Raw genomic sequence first — 25,062 nt, forward strand, 5'->3', positions numbered from 1 at the left:
CGTTAAACTATAGATAAAAATCTAATTTTTGTAACTATTATGCTAAAAACAATATATTATTTTAAAGTATTCATAAATTATGTTGGTATTTGTTTTACTGCCTTTAATTTCTTGTGATTTAAATTAAATAAATCATTGTGTTATAATAATTGTTTACAGTACAGTTCAGAAATGAGAAGTTATTGAGAATCACCATTGAGAATAATGAAATTTGCAAAGAAACTTAGAAGTAAAACATCTAGACGCATTACGGTAATAAGAATTTGTGGTTTAGATGTGCTTAATTGTCATGAAAATAATGTCACAATGCAAAAAATATGAATCTTTATTTTCATCATGCAAAATAACGTATATTTCTCAAATTTTACCTGGACATGTTTATGTGAGATTCACCCATGTTTTACATTCACATCCTCGTATCTTTCCATAAGGAACATAAAGTCCCATTCTCTCTCAACACTCTGCCACCACTCCCAGTCTTGACCCTGAGTTGTCCCTGCTCTCCTCCGGGCTGGGTCTAGCCCCAGCGGTGGCCTGAGGCTGGAGAAGTGTGTGGGGGGAGAGAGATGAGGGATGGCGCCAGCCTGTGATTTCAGATCTAAACAATCCTCTCCATCTGCTCTCTCGGCCCCACGTGCCAGCACCTTGTGTCTCAGCTACAACAGCCTACCACCTCCCCTGCCTCGCACACACCCCTTCTGAGCAGGAGTGCAGCCAAACACACTCTCACACAAACCCCACGCTCAAGGTTTGAGAGATAAACACAACAGCGATGTTTCCCCAGACAGGGATGCCTTACCGTCTCTTTCTCCCTGCACTCAGATTAATGCCACATTTTTAATTGTAAGAGTATGAACATGTCAGTTTCTATTACTTAATGAACTGGTTCTCTCTTAAACCATTCCTGATTCAACTCATCAGCTCATTGGTAGAGTGGTTTAAGAACTAAACTGGGTGTGCCAAGTTGTATGAATGTTCAGAATGCCTCTTTGAATAGATTTATAAACCCTGGCTTAGAGACGGTGGTTCTTAATTGGTGGGTCTCAATCCAAATATTATAGGTTGCAGGTCTGTTCTGATAGTCACAAAGAAGGAGGTGACTAAAATAGCAAAACTTTCTTATCAACTGTTATGTGCTGTATTTTCTTTGTCATCTTTATGCGTGATTGGATTGCTATCTGTCTCGAATGTGTCTTGAAGGGCATTTACACTTGGGCTTTTCATGATCAGATAGCTGTCGATCAGTAAGAATGCATGATGTGACCAAGTGTAAATACCGCCAAAGAAGATTCAGCCTACATTACCTACAGTTTCACTTGCAACATTTTTGTTTACTTTTGTACAATAATCATCTTTGGTAGTGTGTTGGGTCACTTAGGGCTCTATTTTCATGACTGCGCTACCTGCAATGACTGTGTGCAATGTCTTATCCAATATTCGAGAGCTAATTCTAAGTGCAATTTTTGTGCCAGCGCAAGTGGGCATGGGTGAGAGTGTTTGCGCTTCTGTGGGTGTATGCACGCAAACTGGGGGTGTATTGTATGTAAGTGCCGTAAATTGCAATTTGCTATTTTTCTGAGAAATAGGTAATTGCGCTAAGACATTTGAGAAGCACATCTAATCTCTTCACAAAGTCTAAACTCAGTTCCTGCATTTGCAGTTTGGATATTCCACCAGCAGGTGGTAATAAAGTTCATGTCCAAACTCTGAAAGTACAAAACATCAAATAATGTTTAGGCTAGATTTACAATTGTACTTATGATCTAGTTGATGATGATTGTTTTTTTTTTTGTTTTTCACCTGTTGTGTTTTGTGTGATTTTTGTGATTTTTAAGTCACTGCAAAAGGGGCTGGTGGAAGAAGCTGGAGAGGGTGACATTTTGTATGATTTTTTTGACCACTTCCTATTTTGATTATATTTTCATTTCGTTTAAAGTGTCATTTGAATTTAGAAATATTTTTGGTTTAATTTGATTGTGTATCAATAAATAAATTTTTTAAAATCAAAATTGTGTGCAAAAATCCCTCGACCCTCAGCCTAACCTGGAAGGCCGATACAGTCACTGATAATACTAGGCATGATTTGTGGTCAGTAGATGAAAATGATTAATTTTACTTATATTCTCTATAACTTGACGGAGACTACATCCAAATCCTGATGAGAACCACATTTCTTATGCGTATAAAAGGAGTGTATCATTCAACAAGGACACAGTTAATGCACAAAAGAACTGTATTTATATTGTTCAAATTAATTACATATAGTCCATTTACACAACCAAATTCTTATGAATGTGCTGTCTTTGTTTTTATCACTGGTGCTTGACAAGGAATGGACTATAAAATAGGACGAAGATGGTGCAATGGTGCGATTCTGAGAAAAACATCAGAATTAAATTGCACTTGACCCAGCCCATTAGCGCTTTGCGTGCGCAATTTCGCCAAACCCACTTGCGTCTAGACTTAGTACATGTTTGCACAAAAATAGCAAAACTTCTTGGCCATGCCCATTGAATTTGCACCTGTGAATTAAAGCATAGCGCTGTGCTTAGTGCTAGCACTCTTAAAATTTAGCCCTTAATGTCCAATGTAAAATCTGAATCCTGAAGCAAAACCAGCTGAGAACCACTGGCTTAGAGATTGACCCTTTAACCTGTTGCCTTTCTTGTGTTGTGTCAACATGACACACCACTTGAAATCAGTCAGGGTTGTTTTAGAGCAGCTATGAATGTTGTGTCTGAGCACATTTAAGGATGACAGTGTGTTGTCACTCTACAGACCAAAAAGCCAATTGCTGGTGGCATGTGCGCCCTTGGAAGCAAAAGCATTTGTCAAGTCATTGTGAGACATTTATTTTTCTTCCTAAATCTCTTTCTGTCTTTCTTTCTCTCCTCTTTTACAGTGACAGGTTTCCCCTACCCAACCACAGGGGCGACAGTGGCTTACAGGGGTGCCCACTTGAGAGGCAGAGGTCGTGCCGTTTACAACACGTTCCGTGCTGCACCTCCACCCCCTCCCATTCCTGCTTATGGAGCGTGAGTTATCAATCACCCAAAACATACTAGTGATGTGTAAAATCAACCCTGCTGAAAATGCTGAATTGGTTGTGGTCTAACTGATGGATGTTTAAAAAAACAGCACAAGATGTGATGCAATGGCCAAAGATGTCCGTCTGCATGTATATTGCTGTAGCAGCAATGCTTTAAAGAGGATAAATTTAAAGACGCAACTTTTCTGAAAAGGGTTTTACCATGCAAACTGTCTAACTGCTAAAGCACAGCATGCTAATTAAAGAACCGGTATAACAAAATATCAAAACTAAACTATACATATGAAAAACTAGATAAAGTATGCAACCTCACTTATTGCCTAGTCAGTTGTTGGGGGGAAACCATACACACCAGCCAGACACTTCATATGTGCAAATAGCTTGCCCAGTTTTCCTCCTGGGCTGAGGCCATTATTAGGTAAACTTCAGCACTTAAAAGCTCTGTCATTAAAGGGCCATTTTCACATTATAGGTGCTATATTCTTAACCTGCAACATGAACACTTGATGGCTATAAAGTGAGTTACAATCTAATGGTTGGCTGGACCAGCGACTCTTGCTAGTTTTCCCCAGTGACAAGACAGAGCAAAGCCCATTATAAAACAACATTGTTTTTCTCTAAGCACAGAAAATGGCCATCTTTCCTAATCTGCTATATTTTTGTCGCTTCATCTCAGTCTGGAGTTGCATTGTGTTGTCTGGTGAATGAATGCAATGCTACATAATTTATTTCCTTCTCTATACACCAAGAGGAAACTCAATAGACATTTTGTGGTGATGTATTGTGTATTTCTTGTTGCAGTGTGGTTTACCAAGATGGCTTCTACGGTGCTGAGATCTATGTGAGTACACACCCTTTTTCCTTTTCACATCATTCCCATTGTCTCTGAAAATTGAGGGAGGAAGCACATGTAGCAAACTGATGTCAATACACAGCAATGTTGTAGAAAAACGAACTAAAAGTAGCGACCCTACTAACTTAACTACTTTTTCAGTTAGATTTTTTCTGTGACAATATTTAAGTTGTTTTCAAAATAATATAGCTTTTCCAGTAACAAGTTTTTCCAGTTACCGCGCTCATAAGTTGTGTTCTTTCTAACATGTAGCGGTCTTGAGACTTCTGTTTCATTTTAGTGAATCAGTTCGTTCGGACGTTCAGCAATTTACCATTGCATGGCTTGGCCTAAGTCCCTGCATGGCATTTTAGGTCTTTTTTTTGTTTTGTTTTGTTTTGTTTTGGGGTTTTTTACAAAATATTTAGTTAATAATTGTATAATATTATTTTATAATAATAAAATATGTCATTTATGATAATAATAATAATAATAAATAGTGATAATAATAATCATTTACTTTTATTATATTTATTATTGTTATTATATAAATAATAATAATAATTATATTATATTATTAATATGAATATTATTATTATTTATTAAAAATATATAATACATATAGATTTTATTTTTTGTTTTGTTTAAAGTAGATTTTTCTGTTCAAGTTTACTGCTGTCACTCTAATTGAATTATTCATTCATAAAAATAAAAAAACTGTTTTTGTTCAAGAAAAAATTTATTGTTATGTATATTTATTTATATTTTTTATTTACATATTTATATATTTAGAATCATATTGCCCCTAATATTCAATGCACTTTTTGTAAATGTAGCTATAAAAAATATATTTCCCCATAAAAATAAGTCCTTTAAAATATTTAGCTAAATACATGGTTATGAACTCCAGCATTTATCTAAATATTTATCTTTAAAAAAAAAAAAAAAAAAAACTAAAATACGGTGCAGGGACTTGAGTCGGTGAAGATTTTTTTGATCAGTTAATTTACATGAAAATGATCTAAAATAGACCGTGGCTCACATATGTTTGTGATATACAGGTACATTTACAACTTACATTTACAAAACTTTTTTTATTTTTTTTTATTACCCTAATAAAAATTTGATCGCAGAAGATAATAATCTAAAATAAAAAAGAATTTCCAAATGATTAGCGTTTGATGGAAGTTTACAGTGATGTTACAGTTTCAAAGTAGCTTCCCCAACACTGGTACACAGGTTTAATGCAGCACTTGATCTTTGTCACACTGCTATGAGCTCTGCCAGGACAGGGCACTCACATGCCATGCCAAATGCCCTGACGGAGGAGACATACACTCAGTCTTCTCTTCTCACTAAGCATAACCTGAGCAGCTGGCGCTGAATCTTTCATAAGGCCAAGGGTCAGCTCAGGTCACCATGTGCAAATCCACCAGGATGACCCATTCGTGGCATACTAAAAGCCTTATCGGGTCCCTTGTGCATGCTGCTACATGCCACGATGCAATCACACACAGCACTCTTCCAACATGGCTTGCTTTGAAGGCACAGCTTTAGTTGATCTCCACGGACTTCATGCAAATACTAACATGTACAATGTGGAATGAACCAAACATGAACCCCCTACACATTTATTGTCTTCTACATTTTCTCCTCCATCACTGACTGGTTTCCCTCTAAGTGGGAGGAATATCATGCCAGATCAAGTCAATGAAGTCGATGTTACAGTGTTTTGTTTTAATTTATGGCACTCATTTGATCCACCTCTCTCTCAGCTTCCATAAGAATGCAGCCCAAAGGCCTCATGCTACAGCCTAATTTTGTGCCCAAGCCCTATTGTTTTTGACAAAGCGTCAAAACATATTAATCAGTTAGGTGATCAGAGAGCATGCCTCCCTCTCACTGCATGAAAAATGGAAATTAATTCAACATTTAGATCTGAAGCAGGACAGATGAGCACGGACATTACTGTGATGTTTCACCTGGCGTCCACAATGGTATATTTGGCTGCCAAGTTTGCAAACTCATAGCTAGGATTGTGGCTTCAGTCCCAGATAGATCTCATAGTCGAACTGTCATACGTTCGTCTGCCAAAATAGTCAGAATCACTCTCTACGACCCCCCACACCCACCATGAATCCTGTGAAACCACAAGATTTCAAAGCACAACTCGTTTCTTAAGGAATCCATGTAAACCGTGTAATTCTGTGACCAGATTTTTCGTAGACTTCAGCTAAACATTTGATCTTAGCAGAGTACCGTCGGACATTAATCCCGAGCTGAAAAATAAATGAGAGCATCTATAATTCAGTGTGTCCTGGTTCTGTGATGCCTCGGTCCTGCATGCGCTCTGGCATGGCGATTATTCACATAATGTACCAGTGATGTCAGCGTGCTAAAATAACAAAGAGCAGTGCTGCGTTTCATTAAAACAGACAGTTCAATAAACACCCGAGCACTTAGATACCCTCTTGCAGCCAGCAAATACATTCCCCTGTTGTTTAAAAGCTTGGCATTTGTAGTATAAGTGTTCACAAAATATAATCCAAAGAAAACCAGCAGACAACATCACCACTGTTGTTCGGTCATTGCGGCTAACAGTCTCTGAAAATGTCATTGGATGCTGCTTACAATGCGGCTATTAATAGCTAGCTTGAATGAAGCAATTAATAGCATTGTCACATGTTATCTAATGCTAATGCAAGCAATATTTAGTGTTGTCTTCTGCCGTTCTCTGCCCACTGATGAGCACGTTTTGCATGTCACGACCGCTCCCTTGGGCACTGAGCCAGGCGACTCGTATTGGCCAGCCACATTAATTAAAAGGCCCCTTCAATAGCTTCAGCCAAATCTTCCATTTGGTTCGTTCGCAGTAAGCAAACATTGACTGATTTTAATTGTTAATACCAGATTGCCACTTACCATACTGATCAATAGTTGCCCAGCCTTGCCATTTCAATTGATGCAATTGATGCATCGCGGAAAGTCAAGCCACTGGTTGTACCGCTATCACTTCACTCGGCGTAGATGAGTGAATGTGCTCAGATGTTTAGCTTTTGGACTCGGGCTGTTAGGCATCTGTAGCCATGCCGAGATCTATAAGAAGAGCTAATGCAAGTCAATCTGACAATTCCCCATTAAACAGAAAGGCTTCTTTCAGCTCTTCACAAAAAGCTGTATTGGCACACTAAATACCACCTAAATCACTCAGTAGTGATTTTAGTGAGCATTGACAAGGGGCTTTTCGGCTGCATTCTTGCACAGATACAGATTGGAACTGAGTTTTTAGGCCTCTGTGGACTGTTAAGATCTGCAAAGATCAACTATTTCATTTGAGTTGAGTGAGGGGTTTGAAATTAAAAGGATAGTTCACCCAAAAAAATCAAAATTCAGTCATCATTTACTCATCCTTATGTTGTTCCAAACCCAAATGACTTTATTCCATGTATTGCAAAAGGAGATGTTATGCAGTATGAGCCTCAGTCACCATTTACTTGTATAGCATCTGTTTTCTATACAATTACGATGAATGGAGGCTGTCGTTTTGCATAATATATCCTTTTGTGTTTGGTGATTTGGAACAACTTAAGTTTGAGTAAACAATGACAGAATTTTCACTTTTGCAGGAAATATCCTTTTAACACACCCACCAGTTAAATACTGGTTCTTTTTATGCTACCAGCCAAGGTGGCTTGCAAGTCATCCCTGATCTCTTTCTACTATTTTCAAAATAAAGTTGGAAAGGAATCGTAATTTTAGGGGCAGCCTAAACTGGCTTCCAAAAATAACAGTGTTAATTTCCAATTCAAATACATAAAAAATAACTATATATACTGTATGTATTGTAGAGATAGGGAGTTCTTTTTTTATGTATTTGAATTGGAAAAATCCAAATGGCTTGCAAAAAAGTGGCTGGCAAAATGTAAAAAAAAAAAAACTAAAAAAAAAAAACTGCTAAAATAAAAGAGCAAAATGGTGAATTTTTTTCTCCTTGATTGAGTTGCATTGTTATTACTTCAAGTAATGTGGACAGATGGTTCCAAAGCTTTGGCAGTCTATAAGGACAGTGTGACAGTACATGATCTCTTGTCACTGATGCCCTGCTGTTTGCATGTGTCTGACGGATGCCCTTATGTAATTGACAGGGTGGCTATGCAGCATACAGATATGCCCAACCAGCTGCTGCAGCTGCAGCAGCCTACAGTGACAGGTAAGAACCATATAGTGCTACCTTTGTTTGTCTTTTATTGATTGCAAGATGTAAAAGAACCCATGAAATTTTGAGTTTTGCAGCTTTAATCCATTTCTGTTAGCTTTGAGACTGCACTGTAAATGCCAGAGTACAACTAAAAGATGACAAAATGAACTTCTAGCAGATATCTGCATTTAAAAGTTACAGGCTTTATCTTCTGGGAAAACTAACCAAAAATATTGATGATTCATCTTGCACACACCAAATTTTTGACCAATCAAATGCTCTCTAGAATGAGAATGTCTTCTCATCTTCGATATGTTTCACCACAACTTCCTGTTTCAACATAAAAAACATCAACACAGAAATGTCAAGATATTTTGCACTGGACAAGCCATTTCTTGGGGTCTTTAACAATTTTTAAAAGAAAAAAATATTAAAAAGTATAATATTTGATTAATATTTACAACTCTTTCTCTGGTTTAAAATTGTGTACAGCTGATATTTTGTGGATTTAAAATGTTAACAAATAAGGAGACCCTGTATTTTAAGGCCTGTCAACACATTATTAGTCGAAACTTAACCGTAATTCAGCTATATAAATTCTGAAGTAAGTGTTGAACTGAAACACATTTCTTCTGAACCTACAGTATAGGAGTTTTCATATAAGAGTTGCTCTCTCATTAAATGCCTTAAAGGGATAGTTCACCCAAAAATAAATAAATTCACCCTCATGTCATCCCAGATGTGTATGACTTTCTTTCTTCTGCAGAACACAAACGAAGATTTTAAGATGAATATTTCAGCTCTGTTGGTCGACACAATGCATGTGAATGGGATCCAACATTTTTTAGCTCCAAAAAGCCGATAAAGGCAGCATAAAAGTAATCCATAAGACTCCAGTGGTTAAATCTATGTATTCAGAAGCGATATGATAAGTGTGGGTGAGAAACCGATTAGTATTTAAGTACTTTTCTACTATAAATTATCCTCCCTGCCCAGTAGGTGGCAATAAGCACGAAGAATGCAAATAGCCAAAAACAAAAGAAGAAGAATGTGAAAGTGGAGATTAATAGTAAAAAAAACAGACTTAAAAATGAATCTGTTTTCACCCACACCTTTCATATCACTTCTGAAGATATGGATTAAACCACTGAGTCATTTGGATTATATTTATGCTGCCTTTATGTCCTTTTGGAGCTTCAAAATACTCATCCCCATTCACTTGCATTGTGTGGACCTACAGAGCTGAGATATTCAGCAGAAGAAAGAAAGTCATATGCATCTGGGATTTCATGAGGGTGAATAAACAATGAATTTTCATTTTGGGGTGAACTATCTCTTTAAATGCAAAATGGGGGTTAAATGCCTAAATGCAACCATTTCCATATCGCTTCTCTATCTTTCATACACTCTCATCTTTAAACTTGATATTAACCTGAACTTCTGCAACCACTTAGCTTACTCACTTCAGGTCATAGGGTTGTGTGTAAGTGTGTGTGCGAGAAGACGAAGATGGTGCAGGGTTGTCAGTAATTTATCCAGGACCTGTGGGGACCCTGTCAGGTTGGATCAGGCCAGGCATTGGTTTAATCTAGGCAAGATTGAGCATGTCAGTGGCGATAAGGCACAGCCCTGCCTGCCAGCCTGAAGAGCCAAGATAATGTAAGATTTATCAGAGCCAAGCACAGATCCACATCAGAGCAGGTGACAAGACTGGCATTCCACTGCACTTATTTCAGCCCTCTTCCTGTGGCCCCTCTTTCACTTTCACTCTCGTTTCTCTCTCTCTCTCTCTCTCTCTCTCTCTCTCTCTCTCTCTCTCTCTCTCTCTACCTCATTCTGCATCACTTGTCTTTCACCTCCTCGGTTTCACATAAGTCAGCTCTGCATTTCACAAGCTAATTTGATTTGTCTTGGTGGAGGGGTTTAAAAGTAAATGTTTAAACTATAGAAGCTTCTGAGCAGAGTATTAAGCAATATTGCTTTACTAGATATGTAATTTTCAGAAGAAAATGTGAGTGTTGCCAGGGCGTTGCTTTGTGATTACTAGGGTGTTTTGAGTAGTTGTTAGTGTGTCTATGGAGTTGCTAGGGCATTCTATGATTCTATTGTCTATGATTATTGTCTGTGATATTCTGGTCCCTAAATAGGGCTTGAGTCCCTCCTTTAATGTAAACCTGGATATTTTTTGCCCGTTTTACCATCCCTCATCGTAAATCAATCACTTAGAAAAGTAAAAGCACACCTCTCCTCAAAATGCAGCAAAAATTGAGGTATCATTCATGTGCTTAGCACAATTAGTGCAAGAGGAGTTACATGACAAAGTTTAACACTTGGTGTTAGTGGCTTTGAAAAAGCAATAGTAAACAGTAGTAATAATGAAAGGGATAGCACATCCAAAAATGATAATTCTCTCATCATTTACTCATCCTTACATTGTTCCAAACCCATAACACTTTCTATCTTCCATGGAACACAAAAGTTGATGTTAGGCAGTATGTTATGTTCAGTCACCATTCACTTTTATTGTATATTTTTCTGTCCAATAAAAGTGAATGGTAAGGCTACAATTCTGCCATTTTGTGTTCCATGGAAGAAAGTAATTCAGATGGGTTCGGAAAAACATGCGGGTGAGGATAGGAAAAGCACACTTTAAAAAATAAAATGCTAGAACTAGCAATGTGTCTGGTTTTAATCTGGCGTGTGTCATTCCCATTGGCTAGTTAAGCTCTAGGTTAAGTATCTCTGTCCAGCTGGAGTGTTTTTAGGGGATTCCCAGTCACCCTCATCTGCACTGCCTGTCACAAGCCATTAAAATCCCCTCCGCTCAGCTCTCTCACTCCACTGAGCTGGCCTGACCTTTGATGTTGTAATAATTCCAGACGACAAAAACCTGGTTAGATCCGATAGTATTTCCATATGTAATAGCATGTCTGGGCCCAGGATTTCCCCCTCGCTCCTCTTTTCTCCTCTCTCAGTCCGTGCCTTCAGCACCCGGCTTGGCACGCCTTATCTGCTCCCCGCAGGCCCTCATTTGCAAGTGTGTGTTTGTAGGGAAAGTCAACAAATGAAGAAGGAAGTGTTGGGGGTTAATAAATAAATAAAGAAAGAAAGAAGTAAGGCCCAGCTTGGAGGAATTAGTTCCAAACCGGCAACAATGAAAAGAGTCAGAACGCCTCTGCAGCCACCAGCCCTGTGCCTCTTTACAGTGCATCCAGGGTAAACAAGAGATGGGGCAAAGGAGCGTGGAAAGGATATAGAGAGCTATGAACATAAACACTCTGCCTCTCTCTCTCTGTGTTTGTGATGTACACACAACAACAACAGCACAAAATCCATAAGAGAGACACTTTTTACTCAAGTAAATATTTCTCAGGTTCGGTGTATTATTAAAAGTCAATTTCTGCCTAGCCACATACCTTAAAGTCTTGGCTACAAAAAAGCTTTGAACATTTCCACAGTTATTGCCAAGGAGAAAAGATACAGTTAATTGAATGCACATTGACCTTTTGACCCTGCTATTGTCACACTATTTGGGGTAGAATGTCACAGTGGAACAAACTACGTTAGGCTTTTCATCATAATTTAATTCAAATGAAATGTTTTTGGTCAACAAATATTGTAATTAATACATTGTTTACTTTATAACAATTTACAACACGTGACTTGCCCCAACTTGACATTTATCAAAAATACCCTTGTTCTGAGAACACAGTTCAATTTTTCAATTCAGATGTACCTTCATTATATAGTTGACCCTTACCTGAATGTATACAAGTGTGGTTTTAATCTGTACCTTTGCTTATTGTGTAGCTATTGCAAAAATATAATGACAGTGGAATTTTTAGCTTGGAGGATATAATTGTCTTTTCACTTCTGTTTCTTTATATTTTCTCCTTTCTCTCCTACATTACTATTGTTGTTGTTGTTGTTGTTGTTGTTGTTGTTGTTGTTGTTTTTGCAATGTCTGTCCCTCTCAGACCAATATAATTTTTACCACATCCTCATAAGATAAAATACTCACTATTTTTACCCCAAAAACAACAACAGAGCACAGATCACTTTCACACAGTCTTACCTTTATACCATTAATTTATGGCGAGCCAGTGATTGCATTTTTATCAGACAGACTGGGGGGATAGAGAAAGAACGAGAGATAGAGAAAGAGAGAGAGAGAGGTAGGGTGTAGTGATAATGGATCTAGTTCAAATGAACAGAAATCACTGGAGCATACCATCTTTTTCGAAGCTTTAATGCCCCCTCCGTCTTTCTTGCTATCCCCTGTAGCTATGGCAGAGTCTATGCAACAGCAGACCCGTATCACCACACGATTGGACCTGCAGCCACGTACAGTGTGGGCACTATGGTGAGTGCAGAACTTCAAGCATGAAACATTAATCCATGCCCTAACATTCCACAGACCCAAGCACCCCAACAACAAAGCCCATTGCAACAGTAATAATGCAGTAATAATCATTTTAGATTCTTCAACTGAATTAAAATGAAAAACAGTAATGATTGTAAATAGATTGTAAAAATAATTTTGAGGGAAGAAGTATATGTAGGCTGTGAGCTGGAGATGTGTTGTTGGGGTGGCTAAGGTCTTTAATATTATACACAATCATGTATGTTCAGGGTCCATAATTTACTTGTACCCACCAAATTAACAATGGTGTTGAATTGAGAAAATGTTTTATTAAAATAAATATTTTTGTTCCTATGCCAATATAATTATTTGAGAGTTTTTGAATATTTAGTTGCAAAAATAGTGATTTTCTTCCTCACATTTTTGTTTTGTTTGCTTAAAGCTGAAGTGTGAACGGAAATTGGAAAAAATAAATATTGTCCCCCGTCTTCTGTTGATCACACAAGCAGATAGTCCCACCCCCAACTCATACCACTGGTTGAGTCAGCTATTTGTAGCACCACGGAGACGTAGTGTTTACAGTTTTCAACAAAATTAACCTACTAAGGGCTTACGTATAGTTGTCTCTGCATATTAAAGGTGCACTCAGTCATTTTCTGAATATGTAATCTTGGACTTACACTGAAAAGGAGATTGAATACAGCATCATTCAAACACAATTTGTACTGATGCTATTTTAGTAATTTACTATTCAGTGTCAACCATGATTAATTTAATCCATGAGTGAAAGTGTCCAATAACAGGGTGGTTACTGAGATTAAGCAAGTAGTATTTGACTGGTCATGATATCCTAACATGGCAGCCCCCATGAGTGGACTCTCTCCATGTAGAATAAAACAGCTTTTATAAGGTTACTGAAATGACTATATCTCATGTGAGTGGTCATGATTTTATACATATGTTTCAAAATTACTATTAATTTCTTTAGTTTTTTAGGACTTCTTTAATGAGGAAAAAAGATATATATATATATATATATATATATATATATATATATTATTATCCCCTTTTTTCCCCAATTTGGCATGCCCAATTCCCACTACTTACTAGGTTCTCGTGGTGGCACAGGAGGACAAGCCTCAGTTGCCTCCACTTCTGAGACAGTCAATCCGTGCATCTTAACACGTGGCTTGCTGTGCATGACACCACGGAGACTTCCAGCATGTGGAGGCTCATGCTATTCTCCGCGATCCACGCACAACATACCGCGTGCCCCATTGAGAGCGAGAAACCACTAATCACGACCACGAGGAGGTTACCCCATGTGACTTTACCCTCCCTAGCAACCGGGCCAATTGGGTTCCTTAGGAGTCCTGGCTGGAGTCACTCAGCACAACCTGGATTCGAACTTGCGACTCCAGGGGTTGTAGTCAGCGTCAATACTCACTGAGCTACCCAGGCTCACAGGAGAAAGTGTTTTAACACTTCAGCTTTAATGTGAGAAATATTTGTCAACATGTCACAATCAGATGTTTTTTGTCTCTTAGATGGTTTTACATGTTTAATTAAAGTCGCTCACATCATTTGCATCAGCAATCATTCTAACAAATAAACCATGTTGCTGTTCCTTATAAAGTGAATGGCCTACTGGTAAGCAATTATTACTCACTAAAGCCAAATTTAACTTGGGTAGCTGACATGAAATAATTTTGGGAAGTTGTCTTGCAGTTGTTGTCTTCCATCTAAAACCATTTGAAACAACATTTTGCTAATTATTTTATAATTATTATGCATGCAGTTTTTATGACCAAATTAACTGAGACACTACATGTAACATTTGGTCTTTTAAATATTCATTAGTCACACTGTGCCACAAAAAGGTGATTTAAAAACTGAAAATATAAGAGAAATGGTGCCAATCACAGCACCTAAAATATACATTTATGCCCAAGAATCGTGTTATGCGTCAACTACCCACTTGCATTTGCCACTTGGTGAGTGTTAATTTTGGATCCTGTATACATTTGTACTAACAATGCAAGGCGTACAGATATATATGTATGTATACTGTTATTAGGCTCATTAGCCTATATATGTGTGTATTTGACCATTTATCAAGATGGATCCTGGGCGCTCTGCGTCTCATTAAATGCAAGGAGGTTTCCCAACATACTAACACTTCATTGGTTTGATAAGCCCTTTCAAATGAGACATTTTCCTCTGCATATCAGCACTCTCGATCAATGTGGGGATAGCTGTCCTGTTAATGTTTGTTTTTAGCTAGCTTTTGCAGCTAACATCAAAGATGAAAAATTCTAAAACTCCTATCTGAACACAAAAAGAGAAAATTCTTTATGAATAGTTTTTTTGCGGCTGTTGGTTGGGATTTTTCTCAAGATTAACGACCATCAAGCGCGTGCAGCAGCGTGCCGAGGGAGATTAAAGAAAAGCGAGAGATAGAGGGAAAACGTCCAAAAGAACTAACAAAGATTCCATCGCACCCACCTCCCCCTGCCCATGAGGCTTATTGGACAAACACTCTGCCTAAGACAAATGACTGGAATTTAGCAAGTCGACATCCGTGTGATTTTCAAAACTGTACAATTCCCCGGTGCAGCTGCTAGCTAAAAGCTTTCATTAATTAAGACAAATTTTTTTCCTCTTCATTTACTTAATTAAAACTGTGGCCTATGTTGCTTTTTTGCCTCCTTTTTCTTTTTTCAAATTTTCCTCCCTTTCTCAACACTTCAATTTGCCACTTTAAGACATAGCAAATATCCTTCACTCCCTGAACGGAGCTCCTCTGGTGCAATGAGGGCCGCTGAGGGCACAGGTGGACGTGGTGGGTGCTCAGAGTTCTGACTCATGCCAGGACCAAACCGGTGGCGACTCAAACAAGTCAAACTCTCCTCAGTACTTGCACTGAGCCTGCTGAGAATGAAATGAATATGATTTAATCATATTTGACCATCAGATCACAAGTAAAAAGCATTTAATAATGAGCCCCTCAGAGGATAGGAAAAAAGTTAGTTTGCTTTGCTCTCAGTTAGAACAGAATTCAAGGCATTTAAGGAAAGTGTATTTTGCACAGGGTTGGAGATGAGGAGAAGGGGCTACTGAGCCTTTTTTTCATTTTTTTTATTTTTTATTTGGCTAGAGCAAATGGGGCACTACTGCAGTCCGGTTAAAGAGAGTGCTGAGAAAGTAGTGCATGTTAGATGTCTCTATAGTCAAATAAACAAGAGGGGCACGCAGTCATGATAGAGCTTTACTTTATTGCAAGGGGTTCGATACAGTCAACAGAACCTGATGAAATCCACCAGCAGGATGTAGTGGCCTGTTATAGTTGCTCACCATAAAATTCTGTAAACTCTGAACTCTGACACCCACCCGTTTTGAAATTCTTTCTATAAATTGGTGAAAACCAAAAGGATGAAGAAAGGGAAGAAAATGTAACACCACAAGGAATCTATTTAACACTGATTGGATCCTCTTTTTTTCATCTTTGATGTTACAGGCTAGCCTATACAGAGGAGGGTACAGTCGCTTCACACCCTACTAGAGAGAGAGAATCAATCCCCCGACAAAACAAACAAACAAACAAAAACAAACAAACAAACCACCTCTACCTTCCCTGGAAAACTAAATAGAGCAAAAAGCCTCCAGGTCATCCCTGAACAGACTCTCGAGTTCTTGGCATTTCAGCTAAACTTCGTCTTATCCTGTGTGCAAACCTGAACTTATCCAGTATTTCTGTTGCTTTGGTATTGATTTGGAATCTGTTTTGTTTGTATTAAAAGTGTGGTCGGGACGGGAGGGGCTGAGTGACAGAGAGGAGGGGGATGCTGTCCAGTCACTTTTCTCATTTAGTCTCGGCTTGGATTTATGGGCATGAGCTCAGCTGATTTATGTGGACATCGAGTGGGCCAGGAAGTGGGTTTATTTGCCTTACTAAATGGCACAGCAATGAGCAACTTAAGCAAAACAATAGCAGCGCTATTTCGCTAAACTCGTATGCTATATTTTTTCAGTCTTTGCATTAAAGACCTCAAATGTCCACTAAACACTTGTTAGAAGTGGCGATGACTGCTATTCATTTGAATATGAAGAAAAAATCTATAATGCATATGCTATCTGTAAAGTACTAATATAGCCTTACTATTTTTTCCTTCTTCAGTGAATATCAAAGGGAAATATGGATATACACATTAATTTACAAAGCTCCTGCTTTCTCTTATGGAGTCTATGATTGTTTACCTGAACTATATTGTAGTAGTGTTATAACTGATAGTCACTTTGATTAATAGAACATTTTTAAAGTAATTCTCTGTCACTCGTGGCCTCTGTCACGCCCTCTTTCTCTTTTATGTACTGTTCTATAACCCAATGAAAATAGCTGGCTATATGATTGCAAATGTATGTCAGTTAGTGAGACTGCTGTTAAGTTCTTTTCAATATTTGTTATTAAAAAGTATTCCATTGCCACAGATGGGCTTAAAATGCAGTTACATACAGGATTTTAGTCGCAAAATTATTGTTTTTTAATAAAGCAATAAATGCAGCACATCTGGGTAAATAAACATTTTCACAAATGCAAATTTTAGTTAGTTACAGGCAATAATAACAAACTAAACAAAATAATCTAACAATACACATGCATATTATTATAATGTTTCTTCACTAACATTTTCAACAAACCCTGTATACAAACACATCTCCCTGTAGCAAAGCAAATATTCATGAACGAAGGTCCCCGGAAAGGTTTCCTTCAGTTTTAATCTGTTCGATGTCATATAAAGAGCGCACACTTAATCAAGGCTGCTTCTGCTGCTCAGAAAACATTCTGTAAATAAACACAGTGCAGTAATGTGGAAAGAGAGAACACTTCCCCACTACACGGTCTATTGCACCCTCTAGCTGATGAGATGTCCACAATCCCATTGCAACAACAGAGATGACAGGGAGAGCAATTACCGCTCAGAGCTGAAATCTCCATTGCACTCATGTTAATATGGACTATGCGGTCTGCTTGGAAATGACTCTTAATATATAATTTAAATACCAAAAATACAGAGATATAAGAGAAATCGGACTATGGGGAATGGTTAGTTCAATTTAAAAGAATATAAAAATACAGACTGGGTCCACATCGCTTGGGAAGCTGCACTTTTTGCTGAGAGTATCAGTTATGATTTTCTCAACAACATTTTCAGGTATTGATTTGCTGTTGAGTTACATGTTATGTTCTGAGAGTATGTGACCGAGTCATAGATCTTCGGAGCATTATAAGTCAAGCCCAAAATGTACGCGGCAGATAGGCCAGCCTTAGAATTCCCAATAAGAATGGGAAGATTTAAGTGAATGTGCAGGGGAACAGTTGGAAATGGGACAAACACCTCATGTTTCGGAGAAATTAGTGAATACTCAACATGTAGAATCTGACCCTAGAACAGTGATTCTCAACTGGTCTTGCTTCCAAACCCAAATTTTACATTAGACATTAAGTGGCTACCCAACATAGAACCAAAATTTTTTATTGTACAAAATATCAACAAAAATGTCCGTAAAATCTAATATTGAAATTTTTGTAATATTACAATGAACTGCAAAATGATTAACATGAAATACAGTAGGCTGAATAGGGAAAATGTATCATTTTGCTTTCTAATTGTTCTAAATTCTTGGACATCATAACCATAACAGAGTAGTGCTCTCAGACTAGCGATATATTTTCATAAAGATCCATCTAGATAATCCTTAAAGGTATAGTTCACCCAAAAATTAACATTTTGTCATCATTTATGCCACCTCATGTTGTTCCGAACCCGTATAACTTTCTTTCTTCCATGGAACACAAAAGTGGACGTTTGGCTGAATTTTAGTCTTAGTCCCCAATCAGTTTTATTGTATGAAGAAAAGGTGCAATGAAAGAGAAAAGTGACTGTAGCTAAAATTCAGCCAAACATGTATCCACTTTTGTGTTCCACTGAAAAAAATTATGTTTATTTATATTTAAAATATAAAAAACATTTTTTTATTTTATTTTTTTTTATTTTATTTTTTTGGTGATCTATCCCTTTAAAAATTCTTCTTTCGAAGGACAAGCAACATTACACTAAGGTGAGAGCTTTTAACCCCAAGGTGACATTTCCCTGTGGCCCAACACTTTATACAGGACTTGTGATAAGACATTTCAGACCTTTAGAGAACTGAGAGAAAGAAAGAGTTGGTAGTAATCCTCACAGTGAAATAGGACCCCCCTCGTTTCCTGGTAACTCAGGGCATTGATCATGTCCCCTCAGAAACACACACCCTGCCCTGTAAATAGCAGCCTGCACCCCTCAAATGGAATTGTAAGGGTGGAGTTATAGGAGAAGGGGAAAGAAACCAGGGTAGAGAGGCAGCATCCAAAGTAATTTACTCCACAGATTAAAGATAACAGCATTGAGTCAATAACCACTGATCTCATTTGGAGATACACTAGGCCGGCCGGGCTTGTGGCACAGCCGTTGTGCTCAGTCTATTACCATAGCTGTTGTGGCTGCCTCTCCAGACACAGCATTCTCCCGTAAGTGTGAAATGTCATGCAGCCTATTGTAAAACATAGATTAGATGCATTGCTTTTTTTCCCACCTTTGTAGGGAGAAATCTACAGAGCAACATAATATTTCACATGAACGAATGTGTCCTTGCTTCCCTAGTGCAGGCTCCTGCTCACTTTGCTCTGGGAAAAAAGGCAAAAAAAAAAAAAAAACTTGTTTAGGGAGCAAAAGATGAACAATGACTGAAATTGTACAGGTGACACCAGGAGCAGTAAAATTTCAATTATGTAACATACACCTGCGATACATTAACAGAAGTTGCTACATTGCTTGGCAACCGTAAACGGCCAATGAACATTTTGACAAATAAACAGTAACACATTAACAAACATTATATAATGCTTAACAGATCATTAGTTAATGTATATTCATTTAGTTAGAATATATATGAACTGAGCACTTTATTAGGAACACCTGTACACCTACTTATTCATGCAATTATCTAATAAGCCAATCGAGTGGCAGCAGTGCAATGCATAAAACCATGCAGATACTGGTCAGGAGCTTCAGTTAATGTTCATATCAACCATTAGAATGGGGGAAAATGTGTTTTCAGTGATTTCGACCGCGGCATGATTGTTGGTGCCAGACGGGCGTAGTATTTCTGTAACTGCTGATCTCCTGAGATTTTCACGCACAACAGTCTCTAGAGTTTACTCAGAATGTGCCAAAAACAAAAAACATCCAATGTGCGGCTGTTCTGCGGGCAGAACCTCCTTGTTGATGAGAGAGGTCAACGGAGAATGGCCAGACTAGTTTGAGATGACAGAAATGCTACGGTAACCCAGATAACCACTTTGTACAATTATAGTGAGCAGAATAGGAGCATCTCAGAATGCACAACTCATCGAACCTTGAGGCGGATGCACTACAACCGCAAAAGACCAGGTCGGGAACTTTATTAGATCCATAGTGTTCCTAATAAATCATTCAGTGAGTGTATGAGACAGTGTGCATAGTAATGTAATGTTTACTAATGAATTTAACTAACATTAACTAATGATCTGTTAAACATTATTTAATGTACATTCAAATATTTACAAATGTTATTAAACTTTCATTCATATGAATGAATAGTATATATTATACTATTCATTCATATGGCCTTGCACTTTTTAACATCAGACAATTTTAACAAATGTTATATAATGAGTAACAGATTGTTTGTTATTGTACATTTGAATGCTTACAAATGTCATTAAACTTTTTCATAAATGAGCTCATGAACCATTTATATTAACAGTTTTATTTTTAATTATTAGTATTTTTCACCGCTTCAAATGCTATTCATGTTCAAAAATTATTAATTAATGTCAAGCTAATTAGTAACCAAGGTCTGTAAAGTCATGCATTTACACAACTTTACAAATCACTTTATTTATTAATCATTTATAGTATGTACAAATGCCAAACATTTGTAAGCATTCAAATGTTAATTATGTTAAAATGTTTATTATTCGTAAAAAATAAATAAATAAAATAAAAAACGTTTGTAGATGTTAAAAAGTGCAAGGTCATATGTAAAATGAAAGCTTAATAACATTTGTGATCTGTTAAGCTAGTGGTTTTGCTTCGGAACCCAGATTTTACATTGGAAATCAAGTGGTGACCCACCATAGTAAAAACGTAACCTGTATTTAATGTACCCTGGTTTGCATTTCCTTTTATCTTGCGTAGTTTTGGTCTTGTTTTTCAAGTACAAGGACATGCATCAAGTGACATTATTTTGTTGTTGACATCAACAACAAAAGTGACAGGAAGTTTTCTCTCCCCCCTTTTAAAAATTGAAGAGCATATTTACTTATATGAGCCCATTATTATCCCGTTTGTTTCTAATTTCAAACATCATTCAAATAGAACATACATATTACACAGGAGGAAAGGCTCCTCATTACCATAGTTAGGTCAGTGTAGCTAGTCTTAAATAATAGTAATAATAATAACAAATGATAGTATTTATGAAAAAATAAATACTGGCTGAAACACATCTTGAAACTTTAACTACAACTGCCACTGTTGATATAAAATGAGGTCTAATAGATTCTACCTTTAGATTATTTCATATGAAACTATAACATGTTGTCAAAATATAACAATTACTTTTACTCATGTAAAATCATGAAACAATTTTGTAAAGATGATGATGTGTAATGAAAAAATTTAGCGCATAACACTGTGTTGCTCTTTTCCTCCTCAGTGCTGTTTGGCAAGTCAGGGCTGCCTACTGTTTGGGAGGTTCGACTTGACTTCCTCTGTAACACTTTAAACTCGAAAAGTCACACTAGAACTGAAATGGGTCACATCAGTTTTGAGGTCTGCACACCACAATATCGAGGGAGGCCCGGTTTTTGCACGTTTGCGCCAGAGCTCAGAGCAGATCATTAGTTTCCATTACACTAAAGCTTTAATCGCACCGCGAAAATATCGCAGTGCAGATGAGAAGCCTTTAGCTGAATGAGAGAGTATCATTACTTTTGCCTTGGTAGTCCTAAATAGGCTATCACTTGGGCAGCCGCCGAAAAATCTTCAATGGGAGAACCATGGCATTGTTCTTTCCCTGCTGTCCGCGACCCAGTTCGAATAGACCTGTGACCCACTTTTGGGTCGCGACCCACCAGTTGAGAAACACTCTGTTAAGCATTATATAATATTTGTTAATGATTTATTAATGAAAGTTATTATAACTTGTTACCAATAAATGTAACTAATTATTGAACATTTATGTCTTATCAAATTATACACTCTCTTAGCACTTTATTAGTAACACTATGTGTAATGGTGGCCACCTGTTAGATAGCTGTGCAATGTGTATAAACCTCACTCTCCTGGATTCAAGATGTGCACTAGCGACTGATGCTAGGGGCTGCAGCCTTTAGCCTCCTTGTTAGTGCACCCGCCTCCCATGCCGGAGATGCCAGTTCGAGTCCCATACGGAGTGGGTAGAACAGGAGCATTACGGTCCTAATAAAGTGCCCGACGTGGTCTGCTGTTGTAGCTCATCTGCCTCAAGGTTGGACGTGTTGTGCATTCTGAGATGCTATTCTGCTCACTACAATTGTACAGAGTGGTTATCTGAGTTACCGTAGCCTTTCTGTCAGCTCGAACCAATCTGGCCATTCTCCGTTGACCTCTCTCATCAACAAGGCATTTCCATCCGCAGAACTGTCTCTCACTGGATGTTTTTTGGCACCATTCTGAGATCAGCAGTTTCAGAAATACTCAAACCAGCCCGTCTCGCACCAACAATCATGCCACGGTCAACAAAGCTGAGATCACATTTTCTCCCCATTCTGATGGTTGACGTGAACATTAACTGAAGCTCCTGACACATATCTGCATGATTTTATGCACTGCACTGCTGCCACATGATTGGCTGATTAGATAATTGCATGAATATGTAGGTGTACAGGTGTTCCTAATAAAGTGCTTAGTGAGTGCATAAAATACGCATTTTATTGAATTTTTTTTTTATAAAAGCATTTTTATTTTACCATGGTCAAAGTTGTGTCACATCTAAAAACACCCCTTAATAGTGGTCAGATTACTGTAATGCACGACATCTCGTTGCTTATTCTTTCTCTTGTGAACATAAATAACATTTTAAGAAATCAACTTTGAGCATATTTCAATTGCCTTGAAATGTGAGAGCCATTCATGGCAGAATACCAAGTTTGGTTGGGCTTCCAAGAAAAATTACAGACGTTCCTGAAACATCCCCTGATTGCTAACCAGAACACCAGACATCCAAACTATTGCTCACCAGAAACCAAAATTCAAAAGCTTGTTATCTGTGGGAATGGAATATCTTTGCTACCCAAAGTATTTAATATACACTGTAAATAACATTCAAATGTGTTCTGTTTTCTCTATTCAAGCTTTGACATTATATATTCTTTCTTGTTTTACTTTACCTTTTTATTGTTATATCCTATTTAACAATGCTTTATAGGTGTTGATAAATTTGAAAATTAAAAAACAGTACATAAATAACACAAGTGTGGCAGAAGAAAACAGCGCCACTACAGAGTACTTCAAAAACATATCTATATGAGATAAAATACAAAGTCTTTCTTTTTTAAGCGTAATACACCCTAAAGAATACTATGTGGTAACATTTTTATATTATATAACAGGCTTTAAATCAAATTTGTTTATACCTTTTCTGATGAGAGGAGAGAGCATAGTATGCCAAAATGTGTTTCTGAGTCAGTAACTCTGTGCTGTGTGTTGTTGAGCTATTTAAATGTATGTCCTTTTTCCAAATAGCAGGAAGGTATTTAAACTGCCCTCTGACCATATATGTGGCTGACACAATTTTAATTGACTTTGTTGCATTCTCCAGATATGTTCTGAGGATGATTGTAATTTTTTTATAGTGGTAATTTAATTTTAAATGAATCACATATTGTGTTCTGTGTTTTGTTTGCCCTCAAAAGTGGTAAAACTGTTTAGTTTAACCATGAAACCCATGCTTCCTCTTGGTAAATATCTATGCAGAATTGTAAATGAATCTGATTGAGTTAACTCATGCAAAAGGCGATCATATTCTCTACTAAGCATTTCCATCTCTATTTCAGCCAATTAAATGAATTAAGAGACTATACTAGGACTCAATCACCCATTTATTTAATTCCAGCATTAAAGCAGAGAGAGGAAATACAGGGCTGGGCATGAAATGACTGCTGAGTAGACACTTTGCAGTCTTCAAAACGAATGTGTGAGCTTGCAGATTGACAAGATGGAAGTCTTCGTCTTGCATGGACGCTGCAGTGGGCCATTAAAAGATTGCCTGTTTAATTAGCTCTGTTAATGCAGTCATTTGTAAGATGGCACCCTGGGCCAGGGGCCAGTCAATCCGGCAGCAGATTTTCACTATCTTTCATCTCTCCCAATTTGATGGCACAAATAGTAATTTACTAAGAGGTCTTTTTGAGAGTGCAAACAGGACAGAATTAAAGCTACAAATTTATTTGATTTATTTAAATATTAAATTGAGAAAAAAAAACTAAATCGCATTACTTATTTCTCTGCCACCCTTCTGCTGTTTCGCTCCATACAACTGCTGAAATAGCATAGAATTATGTCAATAATAGACCTTAACTGGGCAATAACACAATTTAATATTACATCTGCTGTATATCTTCTCTTATCTCATTAACTTTCTGCATTTTTATAGAGTCATTTAAAATTGTGTCTATTCGATGTGCTGTTTCATTGTGCAATTTTCTTCTGTATGGATTTTTAGAAAATGTTTTTAAAAAAATAAGCAAAAAAGGTACTCTTTGTACATATTACTATATATAAATATACTGTATGTGAGTACATACTGCAAACATCTTTTATATGTATAATCCATAGTATTAAATGTGTACTTGCTGTCCATTTCATGTACATTGTGTTAGGAATTTTCAGCTTATACAAATTGCATCATCTGGTAAAACCCGACTGGTACTACATTCTGCCCTCATATATCCATTTGTTTTTAGACTCTAAAAATTCAGTACTTAAAGCTATGTACATAAAATAAAAATATCAAATACTTAAGCAATTTTTGTGTCTAAATAAAAGAAAAATTATAATCTGTTTACTTTTTTTGTTTTTCTACTGTTGATACACGTGAATGTCCATTTAATAAATGTGTGTAATTCAGTGTGATGCATTATATAAAAAATTACACGTAAAAAAAGAAAATTATGCAATTAACAAGCCTTTCTCTGCAAATATTGATTTACGATTAATTAGATAAAAATTGTATTTTATTTTTAATTAATTGACATCTTGAAAAAATAATAATAATAATAATAATAATAATTATAATATTACAGCCCTACAAATAAGGCATGTACAAAACTGCAAAAAGTAAGTGAACATTTATTTTATATAGTGTTTTATCTAAATTTACGGAAATATTTGAAAATTCAAAAAGTGCAAGCTATCAATGACATTGTTATTAGCCTGACAGATTTATCTGTCACTATTTAGTAATATTTATCATTTTCAATTCTCATATTCATTGTA

The 25,062-nt window shown here is 37.0% G+C and overlaps 1 protein-coding gene across 2 annotated transcripts in view; it reads left to right on the forward strand.

Moving 5' to 3' along the window:
* Positions 1–25,062, forward strand: part of LOC127422981 (RNA binding protein fox-1 homolog 3-like) — a 624,242-nt gene that overhangs the window by 593,568 nt on the left and 5,612 nt on the right. The window contains exons 13-18 of one of the 2 annotated variants that reach the window (XM_051666938.1): positions 2,903–3,035; positions 3,851–3,890; positions 8,027–8,091; positions 12,364–12,442; positions 15,960–19,993; positions 22,454–24,622. In XM_051666938.1, the coding sequence (XP_051522898.1) occupies positions 2,903–3,035; positions 3,851–3,890; positions 8,027–8,091; positions 12,364–12,442; positions 15,960–16,004 (362 nt within the window). In that variant the 3' untranslated portion in view covers positions 16,005–19,993; positions 22,454–24,622. Of the gene's footprint in view, positions 1–2,902; positions 3,036–3,850; positions 3,891–8,026; positions 8,092–12,363; positions 12,443–15,959; positions 19,994–22,453; positions 24,623–25,062 lie in introns of those variants that run through there. The other variant, XM_051666939.1, reaches the window with a different exon arrangement.

This window comes from Myxocyprinus asiaticus, chromosome 32 (assembly GCF_019703515.2).
Source record: "Myxocyprinus asiaticus isolate MX2 ecotype Aquarium Trade chromosome 32, UBuf_Myxa_2, whole genome shotgun sequence".
In the NCBI taxonomy this organism is placed as follows: Eukaryota; Metazoa; Chordata; class Actinopteri; order Cypriniformes; family Catostomidae; genus Myxocyprinus; species Myxocyprinus asiaticus.